General features: G+C 29.0%; 1 protein-coding gene across 2 annotated transcripts in view; it reads right to left on the bottom strand.

The window, feature by feature from the left end:
* tinc (tincar) overlaps window positions 1–23569 on the bottom strand; it is a 36168-nt gene that overhangs the window by 2807 nt on the left and 9792 nt on the right. For both annotated transcript variants that reach the window (XM_065498586.1, XM_065498585.1), the window contains exons 4-5: window positions 16159–17991; window positions 2802–3249 (exon numbers count right to left, since the gene is read on the bottom strand). In XM_065498586.1, coding sequence (XP_065354658.1) covers window positions 2802–3249; window positions 16159–17991 — 2281 coding nt within the window. The remainder of the gene's footprint in view (window positions 1–2801; window positions 3250–16158; window positions 17992–23569) is intronic.

The raw sequence follows: 23569 nt of genomic DNA on the forward strand, positions 1-23569 counted from the left end.
ACGCAACAAAAAAATTTACGATAATACTGTAATAATATGGTTTGGAGTAAAATGAATAGAATCATTTCAGTGATTCCGTCATTCTTTAAATAAAACTTATACAAATCGTGTGTATGAAAAAATTAAAAATAAAATAATTCAGATCAAAATTCGTAAAATTTTAATTATGGTGGTATTGTCGAAATGTGTTTTTTTAAAATGTTATAAGATACCTAATTTAATGAAGATATCTTTTCTGAAAAAAATATAAATGTGTTCCCCAATTAAAGCTTTTTAAAAATACAAATGCATATGTACATTAGGGTGGGTCTGTAATTTTGACAAAAAATGATTCTTTGAAGAATTGTAAGCATCTTTGCCCTAAAACCAAAGGTCTAAAATAGATTTTGACCTTGGATAAATTCAAAAATATGTATGTTCATTTTAGCTCTAGGGCAAAGTTGTTTACAATTCTTCGTAGAATAATACCCCCTACGATTTTGTTTTTTTTTTTGCTTCCATACAAATCGACCCTCCCTAACAAATGTATATTGTTTTACAAGGCAATAATTTTCTATTACATATACATGTTTATTTAATTGAGGACAAAGAGTTTTAGATTTTGTTATTGATATTTATAATTTTCAAAATTAAAAGGTTATTGAACAATAAGATTTTTTTATTTGATGTGTGACACACCGAATTGTAACTATTTTAACTGATTCACTGTAAAAAGAGCGTTTTATTTCAGAGCGATGTAGAATTTTGTATCAGAAAAGAGATCTTCATATGGTAAGAAATTTCAATAAACGTAGTATATTACATTTTTAAATTTAATGTTTCTATTAAATATACATATGTATGTACATTAGGGATATAACTATTGACAATTTGTGCAAATATGCAAATTGGCATAGCATAGTCGTATAGAGTATTAAAAAATATAAAAACCCACGGTATTTTTTTTCGCGGTTGTTAAAAAAGTTCACGCACCAAATGCAATAAAGTTTTTCATTCAATTGTTTCGATTATTTTGAAAAACAATATATTTTATTTTAATAATAACTGCGGACATACTTCAAAAAATAATTTTTAAATAAGGGAAGTATGCCTCACACTTGCAAAAAAAATATGAAATTATTTATATAATTTTTCAGAGAAAAAAAAATTTGGTTTATTTTAGAAATTGGTGTTGGTGCGTGATGTTTTTGATTCCAAATGACCTAAAAAAATGATTTTCATTACTTATACAACATTGGCCATCACGTGGTGGTATGCCAAAAATATCGCCAAAATTAGTTATATGCTTAATGTACATACATACATACATAAATACATATAAAAAATAATATTTATAAAACAGGCGACAAGCGGAACAAAATAGTTTCTCAACAACAAATATTGTGCTTTTGTAAACAATTATTAAATTTTTGGAAGGTCCTTTTGTCAGAGCTTTACAATTGTTAATTTGATAATAGATAAAATAAAATATACATATATTCATACAAAAAACAACGGGTGCCAAAATTAATGAGGTGTTACATTAAAAAAAAAATCATTTTGAAACTAACGAAACAATACGTGCAAAAATTAACACACAAAAATATCAATGTAAAATAAATATAAATTTTTGTTTAGATTAAATGGTGTTAACACAAGAAAATTATAATCATCAAGCTTTAGGAAACAATAATGTCGTTATTGAGATTATGTATGAATGTGTGTTGTAAGTAAAATATGGATATGGATTTGTACTAATTACACTGTACAACACCAAAAAAATTACGAGGTCCGACCAATAAATTTTGATAGAGGAGACAAAAAAAAAGACACGTGTATCGGCGTTTTGAAAGTTTACATCTGAATTTCATTTGAGGGGGGGTTAAAGTTTCCCAACTCTGGCACATTCTTATTCTTAATAGGCATAAGAAACCATGTGATCCTTACATTTTAGGTATAAAATGTGTTCGCTAAGAATATTTTTGTAGAATATGTTAATCCTCTAAATCCTCAAGGCATGGGTCTTTTTTGTGCTTCTTTTAAAAAAGAGCAACAAACTCCATTAAAACAGGGATTTAAGGGGTTAAAATGTTCCGCAAAAATATTACCGTGAAATTTTACTATAAGTCCCTGAATACACCAAAACGGAAAATTCAACCAGAAAGTCGGAAATAAGACACAACAAAAGAGAGCTTAGGGTTACATAAATTTGCCCAATGTAAGTAACCCTAAAAAATGTTCTTTAAAATAAAATTATTAATAAATGCGAAATTAACCCCATGCTCTCTTTTGTTATGTCTTATTTCTGACTTTCTGGTTGAATTTTCCGTTTTGATGTATTCAGGTACTTATAGTAAAATTTCAAGTATAATTTTTTTGCAGAACATTTTAACCGCTTAAATCCCTGTTTTAATGGTGTTTGTTGCACTTTTTTTAAAAAAGGACAAAAAAGACCCATGCCTTGAGGATTTAGAGGATTAACATATTCTACAAAAATATTCTCCGTAACATTTTACATAACTTTGCTGAACACATTTTATACCTAAAATGTAAGGATCATATGGTTTATTATAAAGATTAACAATAAGAATGTGCCAGTGTTGGGAAACTTTAACCCCCCCCTCAAATGAAATTCAGATGTAAACTTTCAAAACGCCGATACACGTGTCTTTTTTTTTGTCTCCTCTATCAAAATTTATTGGTCGGACCTTGTAATTTTGGAAAAAATTTGATTTTGTTGTATAGTGTTATTACTATATGTTTACGTTCAAAAAATTCAATTTCAAATTGGTTTATGGCTGAGTTAAAAAACGATTTTTTACCGCTTGCCATCGTTTTGTTCATGTTCACCACTTAGTCGATGATGATGATCATCGTCAGACGTACTCGTAACTTCATTGAAGGTGACTTTTAATTTCGGGGAACTGGGTGCTAGCTTGGGCCAATATATCTCATCGGGGGGTGCTTCATTTAATATATCTGAGCTCGAAGCGTTACTGATTAGATTTCCGGAATTTTCACAGTTAATTTTGTGTTCCATATTTTCACTTGCAGGGGAACTGCTAACACATATTGTGGTGGAGTTATTTAAGCTGGCTGTAGTAGTGTTTGATAAACTTCCTCTGTTGTGCATTAGTAATGGTTGTGTAGTAGCTTTTCCTATTATTGCGTATGCATCCAAAGGTGGCAATTTAAAATTCCATTTACGTTTTACAGTCAAACCCAGCCAAATTATAATCCATAATAATATATGCATTACGCTAACAAGAGCTAAAAACAAAAACAAAGACAATACACAATAAGTTATTAATTGTTATTATTTTACAGTTAAAGAACCAAGCCCAATGGGCCATATATAGTTGTCAAATTTACCACTTTAATCATATACAAATTTTATGGAAGAATGTTGTTTAGAAAATGACAAAATAAAGTATACATAAAAAAATGTAACGGTAACGCTAATTTCGGTAACGGCATTTTAATAACAATGTTAATTTCAACCAGTGGCCTATTTCATTCACTAAATGTATGTATGTATGTATGTATGTATGTATGTATGTATGTATGTATGTATGTATGTATGTATGTATGTATGTATGTATGTATGTATGTATGTATGTATGTATGTATGTATGTATGTATGTATGTATATACATATCTACCTAAATGTGTCTACATATGTGAATTGGGTTTTTCCTTTATTATTTTTCAATATATTTTTTATTTTATTTTTTTTAATTTTTTAATATTGTTTCTAATTTTATATGTAGTAGAGTTAACTGCATTTAATTAGATATATCATTGAATTTTTATTTTTAATTATTTTTAAGCATTTGAATATTGTTTAAGATTTAATATGCCTGCCCGAGATAATTTAGGAAATGTTGCGAGTGGCAATAATTTACTACGATCTCAATTATATAATTTGAATTGTAACTTTAACGTAGCTCATTTAAGTTGTACGAGTCTTAATTTAAATCCAAACTCTGCAAAATTTTCAGAGATTAAACGTCTATTGGATGGTGGTTTTCTGGATGTTTTCGGTTTAAGTGAGACTTGGTTGAGGGAAATGGTTTCTACTAGTGTTATTGATATTTCTGGGTATGTGTGTCTGAGGAATGATCGCCCATGTGGAAGAGGCGGTGGGGTTGCCCTTTATATTTCTAGGAATTTTGATTATAGGGTCGTTTATGTAGGTAGAAATTATGGAGTTGTTGAGTGTCTCTTTGTTGAAATTTTTTTTGGTGATGTAAAGCTTTTAGTTGGGATTGTATATCTTCCTCATGGTGACTTTGTTTCACTTGAGGGTGAAATATCTGATATTCTTGTTCGATATTCAAACATTCTTATTATGGGTGATTTCAATAATAATTTGTTCGATCCGATTAAGTCTCTGAGAGTTCGGGAAATTTGTCGTGGAATGAATCTTTCGCCTATTCATAATTCAATGCCTACGCATTTTGATGTTCGTCATAATTCAACTACATTATTGGACTATTTTTTGGTGTCTTCTCCTGAGTTGGTGGAGAAATCCAATCAATTTCAATGCACTGGTATAACACGTCACTCATTCATTTTTTTGTCGCTTAAGATTGTGCGACCGCATACTGGACAATTTTATGAATTTTACGATTATAATGCTGTCAATATTGGATCTCTGGAAGCCATGACGTGGAATTGTGATTTTAGTGACATGTGTAATTGATGATTTTGAATAGAAATTTGCAGTCTTTACATTCTGTTGTCCCTTTTAGTGATGAGGTCATAGTGATGAGTGGATTAATGCACCTGAAATTAGTTATCAAATGTCAATTAGAGATCTTGCCTACAGGGCATATTTAAATGATAGGACTGAAGCTAATTGGAGAATATTCTGTCGGTGTAGAAATAGGACTAAATCCGTTATTAGAAAACATAAGAGAAAGGCGCATGCTGTGATTTTTGAGGATAAAGACAGTAAGACGGTTTGGTCTATCTTGAATAGGAATGGAGTAGTTGATGATACTGACCATTATAATAGTGTGGATCCTGATAATTTAAATGATATTTTCTCCTCTAATCAGTCTGTGGATTATGATAATGTTGTTGATTTTTCTAATATTTCATATGATGGTTTTACTTTTCGTTCTGTAGATGTTTTTGAAATGTTTGATGCCTTTGATCTAATAAAGTCAAGTGCTGTTGGTTATGATCGTTTTACACTCAAGTTTCTTAGGATGTTAATGCCATTTATTGGTAATCATATATTGCGTTTAGTTAATACGATTTTAACTACTTCCACTTTTCCATTGTTATTGAAAATGGCGAAAATTATTCCTATAAGGAAGAATAGTGTTTTGGTTGGTTGTGATGAATTTAGGCCGATATCAATTTTGCCAATATTGTCTAAGATGGTGGAACATTTGATGAAGATTCAACTTGTGAAACATATTAATGAAAATCAGTTACTTCATGATCAGCGTTGCCGTTTTGGGCTTTTCCTACCAAATTTGGTAGGATTTTTTTCGTTTGGTAGGAAGGTAGTTTAAATTGATTTTTGGTAGGTTGGATCAAAAAGTATTTATTTAAAAGATAGATTTATCGCATTATTAGAGATCACTAAGGCAGATGCAGTTTAAATTTTCCAACTTATAACAGATTTCTTTTCGGCACATAACTAGGGTTTTTAATTTCCCGAACTTTTTTGATTCCCGGGAATCGGGAAATTTTTTTTCTACATTAATTAATAAAATTTGAGCTTAATTCACTAAAATCTTAATCCGTAATTGAAAAATGTCAGCCTTTTATTCCATAAATCCATTCCTAATATTTAATTTTTTAGATTCATTCCAAAGCCTTTGTTTAAACTGAATTAAATTTAAAGTTAATTAATAAAAGAATTTATTCAAACTTTGAATGATTAAATTTTTGTTAAATCTACTAGATTTGAATTGACAGACGGTGCTAACGTTATGGCTGGTGACGTTACTTACTAATGAAACTGACTTGTTTTACATTAAGTGCACATGCCACTCACTCCAACTCTGATCCAGTTATGCATGTAACTTGTTGCCAAAAAATATTGAGCTTCTTTGTGGTAATATATATACTTTTTTCTCTCATAGTCCCAAAAGAATTAACGAGCTTAAAGAATTTCAGGAATACTGTTCTGTAAAATCTCATAAAATATTAGGTGTTTGCCAAACAAGATGGTTATCTTTAGAAGGTGTTATTGCAAGGGAGTTCGATCGCGACCGTGATGAGTGACACACACATTGCGGAGATTAGAATTTTTAACTTCATTTACACCAAAGTAAATTAATAAAGTAGACTCAGTAGAACAGCTGACTATTTTTTTTACTTTGGTCTGAACTGTCAATTCACTTGTGGTTGTTGTGGCGAAAAATACAACAAGCCCAAAAGCAAAAACAACAACAGGCAACTTTGACAGCTCAGACCTTAAACCAAAAACAAAATTGCTTGTGGTTTTTGTAAATGTTGTATTTGTTGTAGTACTGTCGCTACTTTATTAATTTACTTTGATTTACACCAAAATAAATCAAAACATTGTTGTTTTCTTTAATATTTTTTTTTTGAAAGTGAACAAATATTTAATACAGTTATTTGAATATATTGTGTTCAGTATAAAAAATCTTTAAAAACATACAAAAAACATTTCTTATATGTGCGAGCAAGATGCTCAAAAGTTTAAACATGTTGATAGACTGAATATTAACAATAGTAATGTTAATATTGAAAACAAAAGAAAAAGAAGAAATAGTGAAATGGAATCATCTACAAATAAACACTACAAAAACAATTACTATGCAGTACTTGATACTGATAAAGACACTCAGTGTGATCAAAACCTGTTGAAAAATTTTGAGAATCATGTAAGAGAGAACAAGGAGAAATCTGAAAAATTAAATTCAGCTATTACAGCAATGAATCAAATGCAGAATGCTAATAAGAATACCTCATCAACAAAAGAAAAGAGTGACACAGTGGTTTCTATGACTAAATCTAACATCAAAAAAGTTCCACCGATCAATATGTTTGATATAGAAACAAAACAACTTATTGAATTTATTAAAAATGCATTAAAAATAAATGAATTTAAAATTAAAGAATTCAGAAATAAAAAATCATTGTTTATGAATAATTTAAACGACTTTTCTAAAGTAAAATCTTATTTAGAAAAAACAAAAGCAAAATTTTTTACATTTACGCCAAAAGGATTGAAAACAAAAACATACTTACTTAAAGGTCTTGAGGCTAATATATCTACAGAAGAAATATTAAATGAACTATGCAAATTTCAAACAGATGAATTACAATTTGTTAAAGTTAGCCAATTTACAACAAAAAAATCGATTGAAAAAGGCTATAGCTTGCCAATTTTTCTTGTTCAAATTTCACCAAACAGTAAAATAACTGATCTAAAAAATATTAAAGCTCTTTTACACCGTTGTGTTAAATGGGAACAAATAAGGCGCCCTGAAATACCTCAGTGTCGCAACTGTCAAGGATTTTTTCATAGCGCAGCGAACTGTTTTTTACAATCAAAGTGCGTGAAATGTAATTGCAATCATGAAAAAGGTAAATGTCCCACAATTGAAGTGTCAGCAGAGGAAAAAGACAAATTATATTGCGTCGTTTGTAATAAATATGGTCATCCGGCGTCATATAAAGGTTGCGAAGTCTTTAAGCAACTTCAACAAAAATTTAGATTAAAAAAAAAGTATTATTAGAAAATAGATCGAATAATATTAATTTACTTACTAATAAAGAAATAAGCTTTGCTAATGTCGTTAAAAGTAATAATAATAATATTAATTCCAATACAGTAATAACACTTTTATGATTGAGTTAAAAAATATGATGGTCAATCTAAACAATCAAATTGCAAACCTGCAAAAACAATTACACTTACAAACATCTCGTATAGATACAATTTTTTCCATGGTAGGGGTGTAAATATGGATAGTATACAGCATAACACTATATCAAAAAAATTAAAAATTATACATATTAATGTAAATTCTTTAATTTCAATAAGTAGAAGGTATAACCTTCAACAATTTCTCATAAAACACAATCCCGACATTGTTCTATTGAACGAAACAAAACTGAATTTTAGACATAAATTACAGTTTAATAACTATATAATGATTAGGAAAGATAGGACTGATGCAAAACAAGGAGGAGAAACAGCAATACTAATAAAAAACAATATAAAATTCTACAATTATTCCAACAATATGACAAATTCATTTAAGTTTCTAGAAACATGCATAATACGTATACCAATGATTGCTAATAAGTCAATGTATATTATATCAGCATACTTTCCTTCCGGCAATAATGATTCTTTTATTAAAACTGAAATACATAATTTATTTGAATCGCTAAATTTACAAAATACCAACAACTTCTACATATTAGCAGGAGATCTAAATTGTAGAAATACAGATTGGGGTAACCCAACTAACAATCCGAAAGGAAATAAATTGAAAGAATGGTTGTCAGATAATATAATAAATTTCAGATGTAAACTTTACGCTTCAAATTTCCCGTCCTTTCCTAGATCAGGATCATATCTAGATATTTGTATTGCAGATTTTAGATTGCACATTCATACGGAAAACAACTCACTGAATGGTCTTGAAACATTAGATTTTGACAGTGATCATAATGCTATACAAATTTACGCTTCAATGAATAATGAACAAGAGGAGTTTACTTTTATAACAGAGCCACCTATATCTAAATACAATTTTAAGAAAACAAACTGGAAAAGATTTCAGAACAAGATAAATCGTAAATTGGAAAATGAAATCAAAATACCAAATTATAGAAATCTTTTGAATTCTGAAATTGACTCTCATGTTTATAGACTTAATAACATAATTGTTAATGTTATAGAAGAAGTCACACCTAAATATAAAAACATTGATTCACTTTCCAAAAAAGCGAACTCGACCATTAAAAAACTTCATACAGAAAAAAGTAAAATACTAAATTATATTAAAAAACATAACAGGTTAGAACATATTCTATCCGAATCTTCGCTAAATCTCATGAAAGTCAAGTTGAAATTAATTAGAAAACTTATCAATGAAAATTTTCAAGTTGTAATTAACAAAGATATTGAAGAAAAATTGACTACAATAGATCCAAAAGACTCCATAGGCATGTTCAAGGAAATAAAAAAGAATTTCAAGAAATTAAAACCATTAAATCTTCAGAATATAAAAATACCAGAATATTCGGAACACCTTTTAAATAGAGCGGGAATATCACCAAATAGTCTTGAAAAAGATAATTTAAATAATTTTATAATTCGTGACCAAGAACAAATGTTAGACATTGTTGGTGCATTTTTAGAATCTGTTCATGCACACAAATCAATTAATTTAAACAACAACTTACAAGTTCAAGTAAATAATTTTTTCAATCAGTTTTTAGAAATGAAAACCTTATATGAAAACAACCATACTACTTTAACAAATTTTAGTACAGAGAAGACATCTGATAACTTAGATGAATCTCAGACAGAAAATTAGTTCATTACAAGAGATAAAATACAATATATTTTTCATAACTTAAGAGGTAAACTGTCATCAGGTGTTGACAAAATACCAAATATTGTACTGAAAAATATTCCTAATAAGATGATTTTTGAGTATTGTAATATTTTCAATAATATGCTAAATAATTCTTATTTCCCAATAAAATGGAAAGAAGCTAAAGTTGTTTTGTTACCAAAAAAAGATAAAGATTCAAGTAATCCAAAAAATCTTCGAGCAATTAGTTTACTTCCTAATATAAGTAAAATCTTTGAAATATGTATTAATAATAATATTAATACATTTTGTAAATATAAGAACTTAATAAACGAAAAACAGTTTGGCTTCAAATATAAACATTCAACAATAAATGCGATCAATTTACTTCTATCTAACATCAATTGGAATTGGAATAGGAAACTCTGTACTGGAGCCTGTCTCATAGACATGGAAAAAGCTTTTGATAGCGTTTGGATACCTGGACTAATATTTCAATTAAATGAATTTAATTTTCCAATGTATCAAATTATATTAATCTATAATATGATCAGTAATAAAACTTTTAAAGTGTATCATCAAAAAAAGAAAAGTAAAAACACATTTTCAATAACTAACGGTTTACAACAAGGTACGGTAAATTCACCTGTACTTTTTAATTTATTTATATTCAAATTACTCAATGAAATAGAAAACATAATATCCTTTGCAGATGATATAATAATATATCATGCTGACAATACCATTGAAAACATCAATCTAAATCTACAGAAAACGTTCAATGTCGTAGAAAAGTTTACTATTGATTGGAATTTGAAAATTAACGCACAAAAATGCGAAACTATCCTATTTAGACCTCCAGTAGATAAATGTAATTATAATATTAAGAAAAACTGGAAACAGTTTGGTATTAAATCTAATATAAATAACGTTGAAATACCAAATAAGGAAATAGTAAAATACTTAGGTATTTATTTAGATAAATTTTTATATTTTAACACCCATATTAATGAAGTATTAAACAAAGCAAAAAAAGCATTTTTTCTATACAAGTCATTATTTTACTCGAAGTATATATCATCAAGAGTAAAAGTTGTAATGTATCAAACATTAATTAGACCAATTATTACTTATGGTTGCCCTATTTGGTTCAATATTTCACCATCCTACATGGAAAAATTGAGATTGTTTGAAAGAAAATGTTTAAGAGCTTGCACGTCTAAATATAGATCACCAGAAAGTAATTATAAAAAATATATATCCAATAAAAAATTGTATGACATTTCAAATGTAATTAGAATTGACAATTTCATAATATATTTAATAAGAAATCATATTACAAGATGTACATCATATATAGAAAATAATTTAATAATGGCTCAGTATTACACGAATGATGAATATATTATAAATACATTAGAAAAAGGTTTTGTGCCTCCTGAAGCCTTTTTATACTTGGATAAGATAAATATTATTCAGACTGAAAATTGTGTCCCAATCTTCTATCATAATTTTAGAAGGGCTAATATAAAAGCAGTTAATTGCAGTTCAATTACGAATGATATCAGATATAATACTGATATAGGAAATCAAAAACCTTGCACTTTGCAAAGATTAAATACTAAAAAATTTTGGTGGCTAAATCAATAACTTCTTATACTGCTTTTATTTTATCCCTCTGACAAATTAAACCATTTTTTTTTTGATAAAAATGTAATGTTTTTTTATAATTTTTCATTACAAGAAATCTTAAAACAATCTTTATTCAAAGTACACAAATCATTAATATATATTTTATAAAAAAAGAAAACTACTTGTATATCAATAATACTCGAGAGCTCTATTAAGGGACTTTGTATATCTTTAAGTTTATATTGTTAACTAATGTTTATATAGTTTAATTGTTACCAAAAATGTAAATAAATAAACATATTAAAAAAAAAAAAGGTGTTATTGCAAGAATTATAGAACAATGGTACAGTTTAAAATTGTATTTTATATCACGTTTTTATGATGTAAATGGTATAAGAGCAGCAAAACTGGCAGAAAGTATGTCTAATAAAATCAAAACTTATTTTTTATTCTTGACATACATACATATGTATATGATTTTAAAAAATGGTAGGTTTAAAACGATTTTGGTAGTTTTTTGACAAAAATTTGGTAGGAATAAGATTTGTTCAGTGGCAACGCTGTTCATGATTGTCAATCAGGTTTTAGGTGCAATAGGAGTACTACTTCCTTGCTTCTTGGTCTAACTGACAACATTAGGAGTAATCTTTCTAGCAAGGGTGTTTGTGTTTTATTATCATTGGACTTTGCCAAAGCTTTTGATAGGGTAAATCATTTGCTTTTGATTGAAAAGTTACATAGATATTATGGGTTTTCAAGTTCAGCTTGTAAGTTGATACATTCATATCTATCTAATAGAATGCAGTATGTATTTTGTAATGGTAATAGTTCTAGAATACTTCCAGTTTTCAGTGGTGTACCGCAAGGATCTGTTCTTGGCCCACTACTTTTTATTATGTTTATGAATGACCTTTTCAATATGGTGTCAAGTAATATGTGTCTTCCATTTTCTTATGCAGATGATGTTCAGTTGTTGTTCAAGGGTGATGCTGAATTTCCTGACGTTTTGCAAAATACGATTGATTTTACAGTTGGATTACTTTTGAATTGGGTTACTGATAATCAGGGAAACCGGAAATATGCTCTAAAAAAAGCGTTTTAGGCGCTTTAAATATGCAGTAAAAACTTTAAAATATGCTCTTAAAATTTAAAAAATATGCTCTTAAAAAAACAAACTTTTACATAATTTTTAACCAAAAAAAATTTACTTAAATTTTCAAATAAAAATCGTTGTCTATTGGATCTGAAAACATTTTTAAACATAGAAAATGTTCTTTCGACATCAACTGATGTTGCAGGAGCAAATTTAAAAAAAATTTTATGTTTAGATGGAGCTATTATTAAAATAGTGCTTATTTTATATTAAAACAAGTAAGAGAGCTATATTCGGCTGTGCCGAATCTTATATACCCTTCACCTAATTATACTTCAAAATAAAAAATTTAAATATTTTTAGGTGAACAAAAATTTTTTTTCAATTTTTAATTTTTTGGATAAAAAAAATTTTCGAATTGTTTTTTTAAATTTTAAAAAAAAAATTTCTGTTTTTTAATTTTTTTTTTTTGGTGAAAAGCCATCTATTTTTCAATTTTGAATTTTAAACAAAGGAAGTAAAAACCTGTAACACAACAGCGAAAAATAAGTAAGACAAAATTTGTTTTTGATAAACTCAAAATATGCTATTAAACAGTAAAATATGCTCTAAAAACGCAAAATATGACATAAATATGCTCTTAAAACAAATATATGCAAAAATATGTATTTAAGAGTAAAATATGCAAAAATATGCACTAACAAATCGATGCCAAAATTCTTAAATAGTTCTGAAACGTGTAAATATCTTATCCATGTGCTCATTAGACTCACCAGAAAAAACATGCATTTGCATATTTTGGTTTCCCTGCTGATAATCATCTATTTATCAATACTGATAAGACTAAATCAATGAAATTCGGTAAAATAGGTATTTATAACTTTTCAGTTCGCTTTGGTGACATATTGATTGAGTTTGTTGATAGACTCAAGTGTCTCGGTGTAATTCTTGATAACAATTTGAGTTTTGAAGGTCATGTCAATTCTGTTGTATCTAAAGTTAACTTTACTCTACGTAAATTATATAGCTTGGATTTGTTGTTGCCTTTTCATGTTAAGAAAAGAGTTGTTCATGCACTGATAATGCCAATATTTTTATATGCTTTAGAGGTATTTTCTGGTACCTTTGGCTATGTCATGAAGAAACTTAGATTAGCTTTTAACAGGGTTATTAGGTATCTATACTCTCCTAGGATGTGTCAGCATGTTTCGTCGTATGTTTTGAAGTTGTTGGGGTTTTCATTTATTGAATTTATAATGTTTAGAAATTTGTTACATTTTTATAAGTCATATAAGTTACAGACTCCAAAATATTTAATTGATTTGTTTGAATTCTGCAGATCTACTAGGAATATTCAGCTTAAAATTCCTCCATATTAGAACGTTCATTTTGTGTTAGGGTGGCACGAGCTTATAACAGATTGCCAATCTCTTTAAGAATGTTTGACATATCTACTGATGCATATAGAAGGAAACTATTTCAAGAACTCTCTCGTAATAGTTCGTTCCTATAGGCACAGTTGAGATGTCACATGTTTTAATGGGATTGCTTTTTGTTATATATTCGTGTAATTCTTGCATAGAATGTACATTTAATTTTGAGGTGCGGTATTGATTTTTTTGCCTAGTCTATTACCTGGTTTATCTGCGGAATTTTATCAAATTGTTAAAAATCTTGACGCATGTAATTTAATGATTTGTAATTGTGTGCTGATTTCTTATTATTATATAATGCATTAATAATTAACTTAAATTTTGGGATAAATGATGAGACGTGGTAATGCATTTTGATATTGTGTAGATGCTGGATTTCTTTGTTGGAGTATTTGTTTTTTTCATGTTGTAGACAAGCATTTCGTGGATACTGGTATTGTGGTGCATGAATGATCCGTGTCTTGATGTGTAAAGTATCAACAGATTTTTTGTTGTATGTTTTATTGTGGTAAAGTTCCTTAGTATTACAGTATTTTTATGATTTCTTGATGGTTATTTGTTATCATTAATTGCACTCTGAAATTTGAATCTGAATTTAAACTTATATTGTATACTATTAGAGTGATCTGAGTGGTTGTTACATTTATATTGCTAATTGTTATTCTTTCTTCTTTATCTTTATTGTTAAATAGATGATTTTATAGGGACCCAATCATGAATTTAATTCAATTTTAAAAATTGTAATTTGCATAATATAGGGAAATTCTATATCATTTTGTTAATGGTAACTGTTCATTATCTAAAATGAATTTGGTTGTTATATTTTGTTTAACTGCATTTTGAATGTTCATTTATATGCATGTAAATAGTATGCATGTAAATAGTATGGCAGTTTTCTTCCTTATTTGATAATTGTTTAGCAACTTCCAATATGATGTAAGAGTGGATTTGGTTGTGTTGAGTGAATGTATTGTAGATTGCAAGTAGTTGGTTATGATATTGTAATGAACTTGTGAATTGTATTTTCATTGCCTCAAATATTTTCTTTATATTGATAAAGACAGATAACATTTCATTGATATCTATTGCACATAAGAGTTTTTATCGTATGGATTATGGAAATTTCATTAATGTTTTTTTAAACTCAGATTGATTATAGAGAGGGAATGGTCTTGATCATCAGGACAGGCACTCTTAATAATGTCATTCCCATCTGCTATGTCATTCTTAAGTTTTTGATGGCTAATCGTAATATTGTTCTTTTCTTTGTTCATAGTCATGTGTCATGTGTCATTTGCTTTGTTTTCTTGTAATTTATTCAGCTTGTTTTCTTTTCCGTCAGGTTGTCTTTCAGTTATTTTTGCTCCTAATATGTTGATATATTCTGAAGATATTAACTCTGATTTGGCAATGATAAAGTTTTGGTTATCATTGATCCTCTTATGCTTTTTGACTACTAGCAATCGTGGTTCTTTATGGGGTAATTGATGTAAGCATTATTAATGGATTTTTTTTTTATTATCATATGATTTTCTGCATTCTTAGTCATTGCCATGTTAATTTATTTCCATTCCGTTGTTGTGGATTTTATGAGACTGTCTTGACTGTGTTATGTTTGTGAATTCATGAAATGTTGTTTAGTAAGCTGTCGTGGTGTTTGAGTTACATTTAGTGTTTGATTTACGTGTTGCACTAGTGCAGTTGGTTGAGGCGCCAAAATAGTATATATGTTTGAAGTTTAATTTGCGGATAGTGTGTAGACATTGATTTGTGGACTGTGATAAGTACCTTTCCGGTGAATTTATCATTCTCTCATGAACTTATTCGAGCTTGTTTTGATTATTGTTTGAATCACTTATGATATTAGGATTTGAGTATTGGAATTGATTATTAGATATTCACCCTTTTGATGACATTGTTTGTCATATAGGTTGGTCCCTCTACAGTTTATATCTCTGAAGGTGGTATCAACTAATAGACATTCAGTGACTAATATTTATATATACATATATTTGGCCCTTATAGTTTCTAGGTTGTACTGAGGTACCTTGCGTTCTCTTTTATTTGGTTGATTATTTCTGTTACACATGTACTTATAAAATTTCTTTTTTCCTAGTGGAAACTAGCTTTTCTTAACAAGTTGTTAATTAACTGACATCAATTAAAGAATCATTATCTAATAATGATGTTGTATAATGTAATACATATGTTGGAGTTTAAGCTTTGACTTTGTTCATATAATATTTATTTAATTTCTATCATAATTATTTAATTTATTTTATACTTAAATTTTTTAATGTAAACTATTTTTTTAAGAAGAAATTTATAACCGGTTATGTCCAATAGGCTAGGTTGTTGAAAATAAATTATAATAAAAAAAAAAACTAGATATGTATATTGATTTTAATTCTTAAAACTAACGTAAACGAGAATAATTTAATGTACATAATAGAGTGAAAAATATTTTTTTACTTACCTGCCATAAATGTTGGGCAGTGCAAATTGTATCGATATGTTGCACTTAAGTCATTTAACAATGGAGCTTTAACTACAGATAAAGCCAAAACATAGCACAGCGAGGCACAATGTGCAAAATAAATCCAAGATTCATTAGACTTCAAAGATATTATAGAACGATCACGCATTTTAACTGATAAACGGCCATGTCCATACAAATACATGACCATCGATGAAGACAGTATTAATATAACAGACAGCAAAAATAGAGCAAGTGTGACACTGGCATTTAAGATTAAGCCAGGGTTTTGTATAGGCTGTCCTTGACTGTAAATTTGTAGTTTAAAAAGATTAGATATTCCAACGAAACTGAAGATAATATCTGCAGCTGATGCAATCATTTGCACGCTGAATATGGTAGCAAATGATTTGGCAGTAGTCCAAAACACCGCTGGATAACGAACGCACCAAACCAAAAAGGCGAACAACAAATTTACAAATTCAGCACTAGGAGGATGTCTAAAGACATTCACATCTATGGGTTTCTCTACACCAAAAAATAATTGCAACATACCAGCAAATCCATCAAGACGTACTACTCCGTTTTCGGGGTTAGGTAATTGAACAGCTGAAATGGTAGATGATTCAATTGGATTGCTGTCTGCTATATATTCACTAGAATCATTTAAAGCCAAATCTCCAACTAGATATTCCGGTTCAATTTCTACATGATTTTCTTCGGTTAAAGAAATGTCTCGTTTAATTTTTTTATTTGGCTTTGTTTTAATTTCAATAATTTTCGAATTACTTGAGAGTGGAGTAGATGGTATAATCTCAGGTAGTTTTTCTGGTTTGACAATATGAATATTACTATCCCGTGTAGTCGTGCTAATTGTCGTTGACGATTTTGGATAAATGGCTACTCTAGCATGACCATAATCGGATTCTTCATAAGAAGTGGGCCTATGTTCATATACGTTGCCACCATAACGTCCTTCATTAGAATGTGGAGTATTTAGCTCATCCAGATTATTTAAATCTATAGATTCGTCGGATTTATCATTATTCGAAAGAGGCACATTATCTATTCGCCTAGAGGATTTCATAGCTATATGATGTTGAGAATGCTGCTGGTGATTTTTACGTTGGGCTAAAGACGAAGAAATTTTTCTTTGTCGGTGATGTTTTCGTATCGACTTGCCAACATGAGGATTATGGCTTTGATGTTGTTGATTATGATGATGTATATGATATGAAATATGTTTTGGGTTTGGAGATGTGAACGAGCTAAATTCGCTATAGTTCGGAGTTATTTTAGTAGGTTGAGTAGGTATTGAGTATGTAGTATGAAAGTTATCACTAGTTATTGTCCCAACGTCGACATATCTATTAGTTGATGTAATATATTTATCAACAGCTGCATTGGTAGTAGTTTCTACATTTGATGTTAATGTTTTATTCGCAGTTTCATCCTCATATGTGACGTTCTGGATATAAATAGGGGGAATTGTTGATACTTCTTTTGTCACATGTTCAGATATAAAATTATTTGGATCATTGATATTTTCTTTTATATGGGCTTCAACTAAATCTGGCAATTCAAAGTATTTTGTTTTTCCAGATATTTTCAATATCGTTTTTTTATCTTGTTGTTTATAATTATTATCCAACAAATTGTTAACATTCTTGCCACTTTTGGCGTAGGCAGTAAATATGGTGTCATTAAAATAGTCCTCATCTTCTTGTGATTCGAATGGCGTATTGTTTTGATAAGGTGAGGCCTTAACAGATAAAGCTATCAAATTGCGACGATTTACTGTCACAAAATCAAGTTCAGTTTGCCAAATTGTTTCTGTAAATAAAATCAAAACTGGATTATTTGATTTCGGGCAACAATTGTAATGAATACCCAATAAACCAAACGATATCATATATGTAGATGATATAAACTATCATATACTAGCATATTAACCGCTACTTCGTTAGCATATAATTTGATATTAAAATAAAAGTATATCAATGTACAATTCAAAAATGTGTTACTTATGTAGCATGAAATATCTTAACTTATCAAATTATTTGATTAGCAAATAACGTTTGTACATAATTTTCAAAATATTTAATCGTCCTATTCCATCTAATCCGTTATGATATTAGCTAGTGTGAGCAACGCTACATCTGTTTGAGCCAACCTGACTTATTCGGGGAATAGGATCAATCAGATTATTGCGCTATTATGGCAGGATAGTGCAAAAGGGATGGTAGCGGATGAACCTTTAAAAGTCAATGGTAGCGCCCATAAGCTTCCAGGAAGCCTACGCCAGTGCTTAGTCAAACAAGGAGTGTCAGGCTCCACTAAGATCTTCTTTGTCCTTACAAGCATTGAAGGAAACCTAACAAATCAGTCAAACAAATAACATGAATAAAGCGCCAATGCAGAGGATAAGTCTCCCAGGTGGTCACAGACGTTTGTCAAATCCTCCCGCTTCGGCGGCAAGCTTTCCAAACTTAACTGTATGAATTAAATATTTGTTTTCTAGAGGTGTCAGAGGTTTTCGCCAAACTTTTTGTATTCCATCATGACAGTACAGCACTCTGGAGGGAGTGAAATGTGCTCTATAGAAAATCTTAATCGTTTCTCAATATTTTTGATTGAGAGCAGGGGTTTTTCCTAGCCACTCGTGAGGAATATTTGTGTTTTAGTAGCACATTTCGGAGTGTTTCATGTGATACTCTTAGCCCATAATCATTTTCCACTTGCAGATTTTCCTTTATAATAATTAAAATACAAAAACTGTATAATCTTTTTCGAAATGCGATTTCCTCCATTATTTTTATTTAAATATAAAGTCACTTGTAGAACTTAATCAAAATATTTTATAACTAAACGATATGCAACCTCTTTCAAATGCGATAACATTCATAAAAAGGCCTATTTGCTCAAAATTCGAGTAAATTGAACCAATTTTTTGTTTTCTTCACTCAGTATGCAAAGATTTTTTTGACACCATTGATATTGAAAAAACATATATTTTTGTTGTTGGTGTTGTAACGCGTGTGTCAATTTTAAATGTGTTGGTGGAGTCAGACCTGGTGTTGGTAACAGGTTATTGGACCTGGTGGTGGTAACAGGTTCAATAACGGAATGTGTGAAAAAAAAAACAAAAATGTAATGAATTTATTCATGGAATTCTTAAATGAAAATAAAATTTTAAAAATTTGTTGACTGTGCAAAGATAACGAGCCCTTAGCGCCAAATTATCGTAAGCGACATTTTCTTTTTTTTTATTGCAGAAATTAAAATTTTATGTTTTTGCGTTCTCAGAATATCAAAATTGTTAATACAAAAATATAGGGGGTAAGATTTTATCGTAAGTTAATGTTTACATTTTACAGTAAACGAATTTCATCGTAAACGACACACTGTGGTATAGAAAAAAAAGAGGGAAATAAATCTGTAACTCTAAATGATTAGATTGGTTTGAATGAAATTTCACATGCGCAAAGAAGAAGTATTGTTTAAGTTTTGAACGTGGACCTCATGGAACCACCAGGGGCTCGACCAAGGGTCCTCAAAGTAGGACACCTCATGTATGTTACATTTTTAAAACGATCATATTTCTTCGTTTGAGTTCCGATTTCAAAAAAATTACATATATAAAATCTAATCATCGAGCACTACAAAAAACCTCAATTATCTCTTATAGCTTAGGAGATATTCGTATTTTAAAATTAAATTTTCAACATTTTTACCCACCCTACTCCAGATTTTTGATAACAGCGTCTCCAACTATTTCCCGACTTTCTTCAGTTTTCCTTTATTGGACTAACAACACATGTATGTGTCAAAGAAGAAAAAGAATTATTTAAAAATAATGACTAAGTCCAAAGTTATATGCATTTGAATTTATAAAATTTTAAAAAGGCGATTTTTCGCAAATTTTTTGGGAAAAAAAACTTTTTTTCTTATTAAGTTATCGCAAAAAATTTCTAAGAGGATGTATAAGAAATTTATACTTTCTGAAAGCTAAGTTTTCATAAAATATTTTAAATGAAAAAAAAATAAAAATTGTTGTTACCGAGGCGACCTGGTCCATTCAAAAACACCTATTTTTTATGTAAAATTAAACTTTAGGGCAAAAATTCTCAAATCGCATATTCGATATCAAAATATAGTAACCGATTTTAGGTGGCCCAAAATATTTCTAATTAATTTGTAAAGGGTTCCGATAACCCCTATATAGCCAAAAAACTAAAAATTCCCATTTTTGGAATTTATCAACACCATTATTGGGAATTCCGGGATTGCTGATAATAAATTTCAAAATTCGTTTTTATTTTTCCATTTTGAATAGAAAAATCTACATAACTGTGAAATTTCATTAAAAACTATTTATAAATAAAAATTGAATTTCAATTCGAAAAATTTGTATCTATGCAAAAATTCAATAAAAAATATTTTTTGTCATATTTTTCAATAAAGTATTCATTCCATGAATTTTTAATTGTCAAAAGTTATAAATATTTTTGAAAAATAGACAAATAGCTTGAACGAAATTATATTATATCGCATCATAAAATGTTTAATTCTATGTATAAATTTCAAAATAATCAAAAAAACCTTCTCCTGTAAAATTTGTGTTTTGTCGCTTACGATAATTTGGCGCTAAGGGCTCGATATTTCTGACAAACTGTACATATTTCGTTAAAAAATTCCTCTTTGGGAGGAATTAGCTAGGAGAGTGCATCAAATAAAATGTAACACGTTAGTTCAGCTAGAAGAGTCCTTACTAGAAGCATGGAACTCAAAAGAGACGCAAGTGTGCCAAAACTTGGTAAAATCGATAATAAGGCGAATACAGGCCATTCTAGACAACAAAAGATGTGCAACTAAATATTTATCGCACACTTTGGAATGCCTATTTTACTTTGTCCGATTATGTGTTGAACTCAAGAAATTGAGTTATTTTGGGTTTTCTGAAAAAATATACAGTTTTAGTTATGCAAATTTTAATTTTTGTTATTTTTTAGATTTATTGGAATGTGCAGTGTAATTATAAGCGAAAAAACTATTTTTTTGGTGCATTATTTTGATGTTTAGAGCACGATTCCGATTATGCGTTGGATCCACTGTATTTGTAAAAAAAAAGTTATAGGTAAGTAAAAATGAGTAGCAAACAAACATTCAAACCATATGTTCAAAATGAAAAAAAAAAAATTGGGAGTATGTTAAATACCATTTCGTCGACAACAAAATCTCATGAAGATCATCTGCGCAATGTGAAGAGATCCGTGATAAGCAGGAACAACATTTTACCCAAGATTTGGCGGAATTGAGAAATTGGTTTATAGAGTACAACCCATCTGTACAATGCTGCAGTAGCTTATTAATAAATTTAAAAAGTGGCCTAATGCAAAAAAAAAAATGAAATGTGTATCAAGAACGGTACACCTGGCTAATATATTCATATTGGATTGGAAAATCAGCTTCGAAAAAGGAAAGAAGTTCTTTTGCAGCATAGTGGTACACTGCAATTGGATGTAGGAATTGATGGGTTGCCACTTTATAAAAGTTCTGCAGTTGGATTGTGGCCAATAATGGGTAAAATTGTGAATGAACACGTTTAAGTGTTTTTATAATAGGGACATATGAGGAGCCGTAGAACAAAAGGTACTTTTTCGATTCTTTTTACAAATTGATTTTTTGGTATTTTTATAACATTTGGGTTGAAATCTTCTAGAAAAAATCAATTTCCCCAAATTTAAAGTTAACCGGTTTTTAAAATGTGGGACTAAAATTAATAAATCTCATGTTTGGTCTGATTTGAAACTTAAACTGCTGATTTACAATACAAACCTTTTTATATTAATATTTTTAAGAATTACAATGATTCTAAATAGTAGAGGACGATGAGTTTACTTAAAAACTTTTTTGCACATAATGAAACTATATTTTAAATTAAAATTAAAAAAAATTATAAAATATTTAATTAAAAAAATTTTGATTTACATTAAAACAAGTATTATATATTTAGTAAAATATTTATACTCAATTCCATTTGACTGAGATAATAATTTTGAAATTTTAACAAAATAAAATGGACTTAGCTCTTTTGTGTATTTATAGTTATTTAATATTAACCATTCCTGACTACTAAAAACTACAAATTTTAAAGCTGTATATACTTTATTGGACATTTTATGTTTTCTTCACATATATGTCGGTTAACCGGTTTAACCGGTTTAACCGGTTTTTTGAAGTCGGTTAACGGAAAAACTTTTTTTTTAAAAAAAGTCGGCTTTTTATAAACACTTGTCATAATGCCTTAAATGGATGCCACCGGTGCCATCAAATAGGTACCCGTATCGGATAGAGGTAGAAAACCGAAAATTTTAAATTTATTTAATTTGGATGGGACGCACAACAAATTGCGTCTTCTAAATTTTCCAAAATTTATGCATATATTATTTGGTAAGTATTTAATTTATCTATTAAATATATACATATATATTTCTAATACATATTACTTTTTCATTATAGCCGGAACATATTGCGAGGGCAGTACTGACAAGTCATTTAAAAACGGGTAAATTAGGTAACCTTATATCTTCAAAACTAATAAAGATACAAAAAAACATAAAATTGCATGTTACTTCATCTACAAAATAAACTGACAGGTGTTTCGTACTTTTCCGAAATTCGAACATTTTAGGGGAGAAAACGGGTAAAAACTGTATTTTGGTACTTTTTTGGCACCCTATGTATCTTTTAAACCAATAAACATATAAACAAATTTTAAATCGCATTCTTTACCTATCAAAAAATACAAAAATATAAGTTTGGTACTTTTTGGAAATTCGAAGCCTTAAGGGATAAAAATTGTGTTTATTTTTGGTCCTTTTTCATAAAATATGTTTTTCTATAATTTGACATAGATATACGGATATTTTATTATGAACTCCCACCACGATGCAGATTTTGATTTGAATAAAATTTTACCACCGCAATGGGGATAAAAAAGGTACCAAAAAGGGGATAAAATTGGGAAAATACATTTTATTTGAAATTATTAAGCCAATTTTGATAATTGTTTTAACATTGGCTCCTGGATTCATACAAAAATTAACTAACAGGATGTTATTTGGAACTCGAGTGAATAGGTGTATATTGGGCCAAATCCGGGTAAACATTTTGGTACTTTTTTTAAAACATATTTTTTCTTGGGCACATTAACACAGATTTCAATCGTTTGAGACATGTCTGTAGCATAAACAATTTTGGCAAAATGGAGTATTTTTAAATTTCAAGCTTTAAGGGTGTTCAAGGAGGAAAAGGGAAATTGGTACTTTTTTAATATTTTAATTATTACACTTATAGACATTAAAGTTAACTGATATGCATCTTAGTGAAGTTAGTGTTAGGAATAGGG

Source organism: Calliphora vicina, chromosome 1, assembly GCF_958450345.1.
Source record: "Calliphora vicina chromosome 1, idCalVici1.1, whole genome shotgun sequence".
Lineage (NCBI taxonomy): Eukaryota > Metazoa > Arthropoda > Insecta > Diptera > Calliphoridae > Calliphora > Calliphora vicina.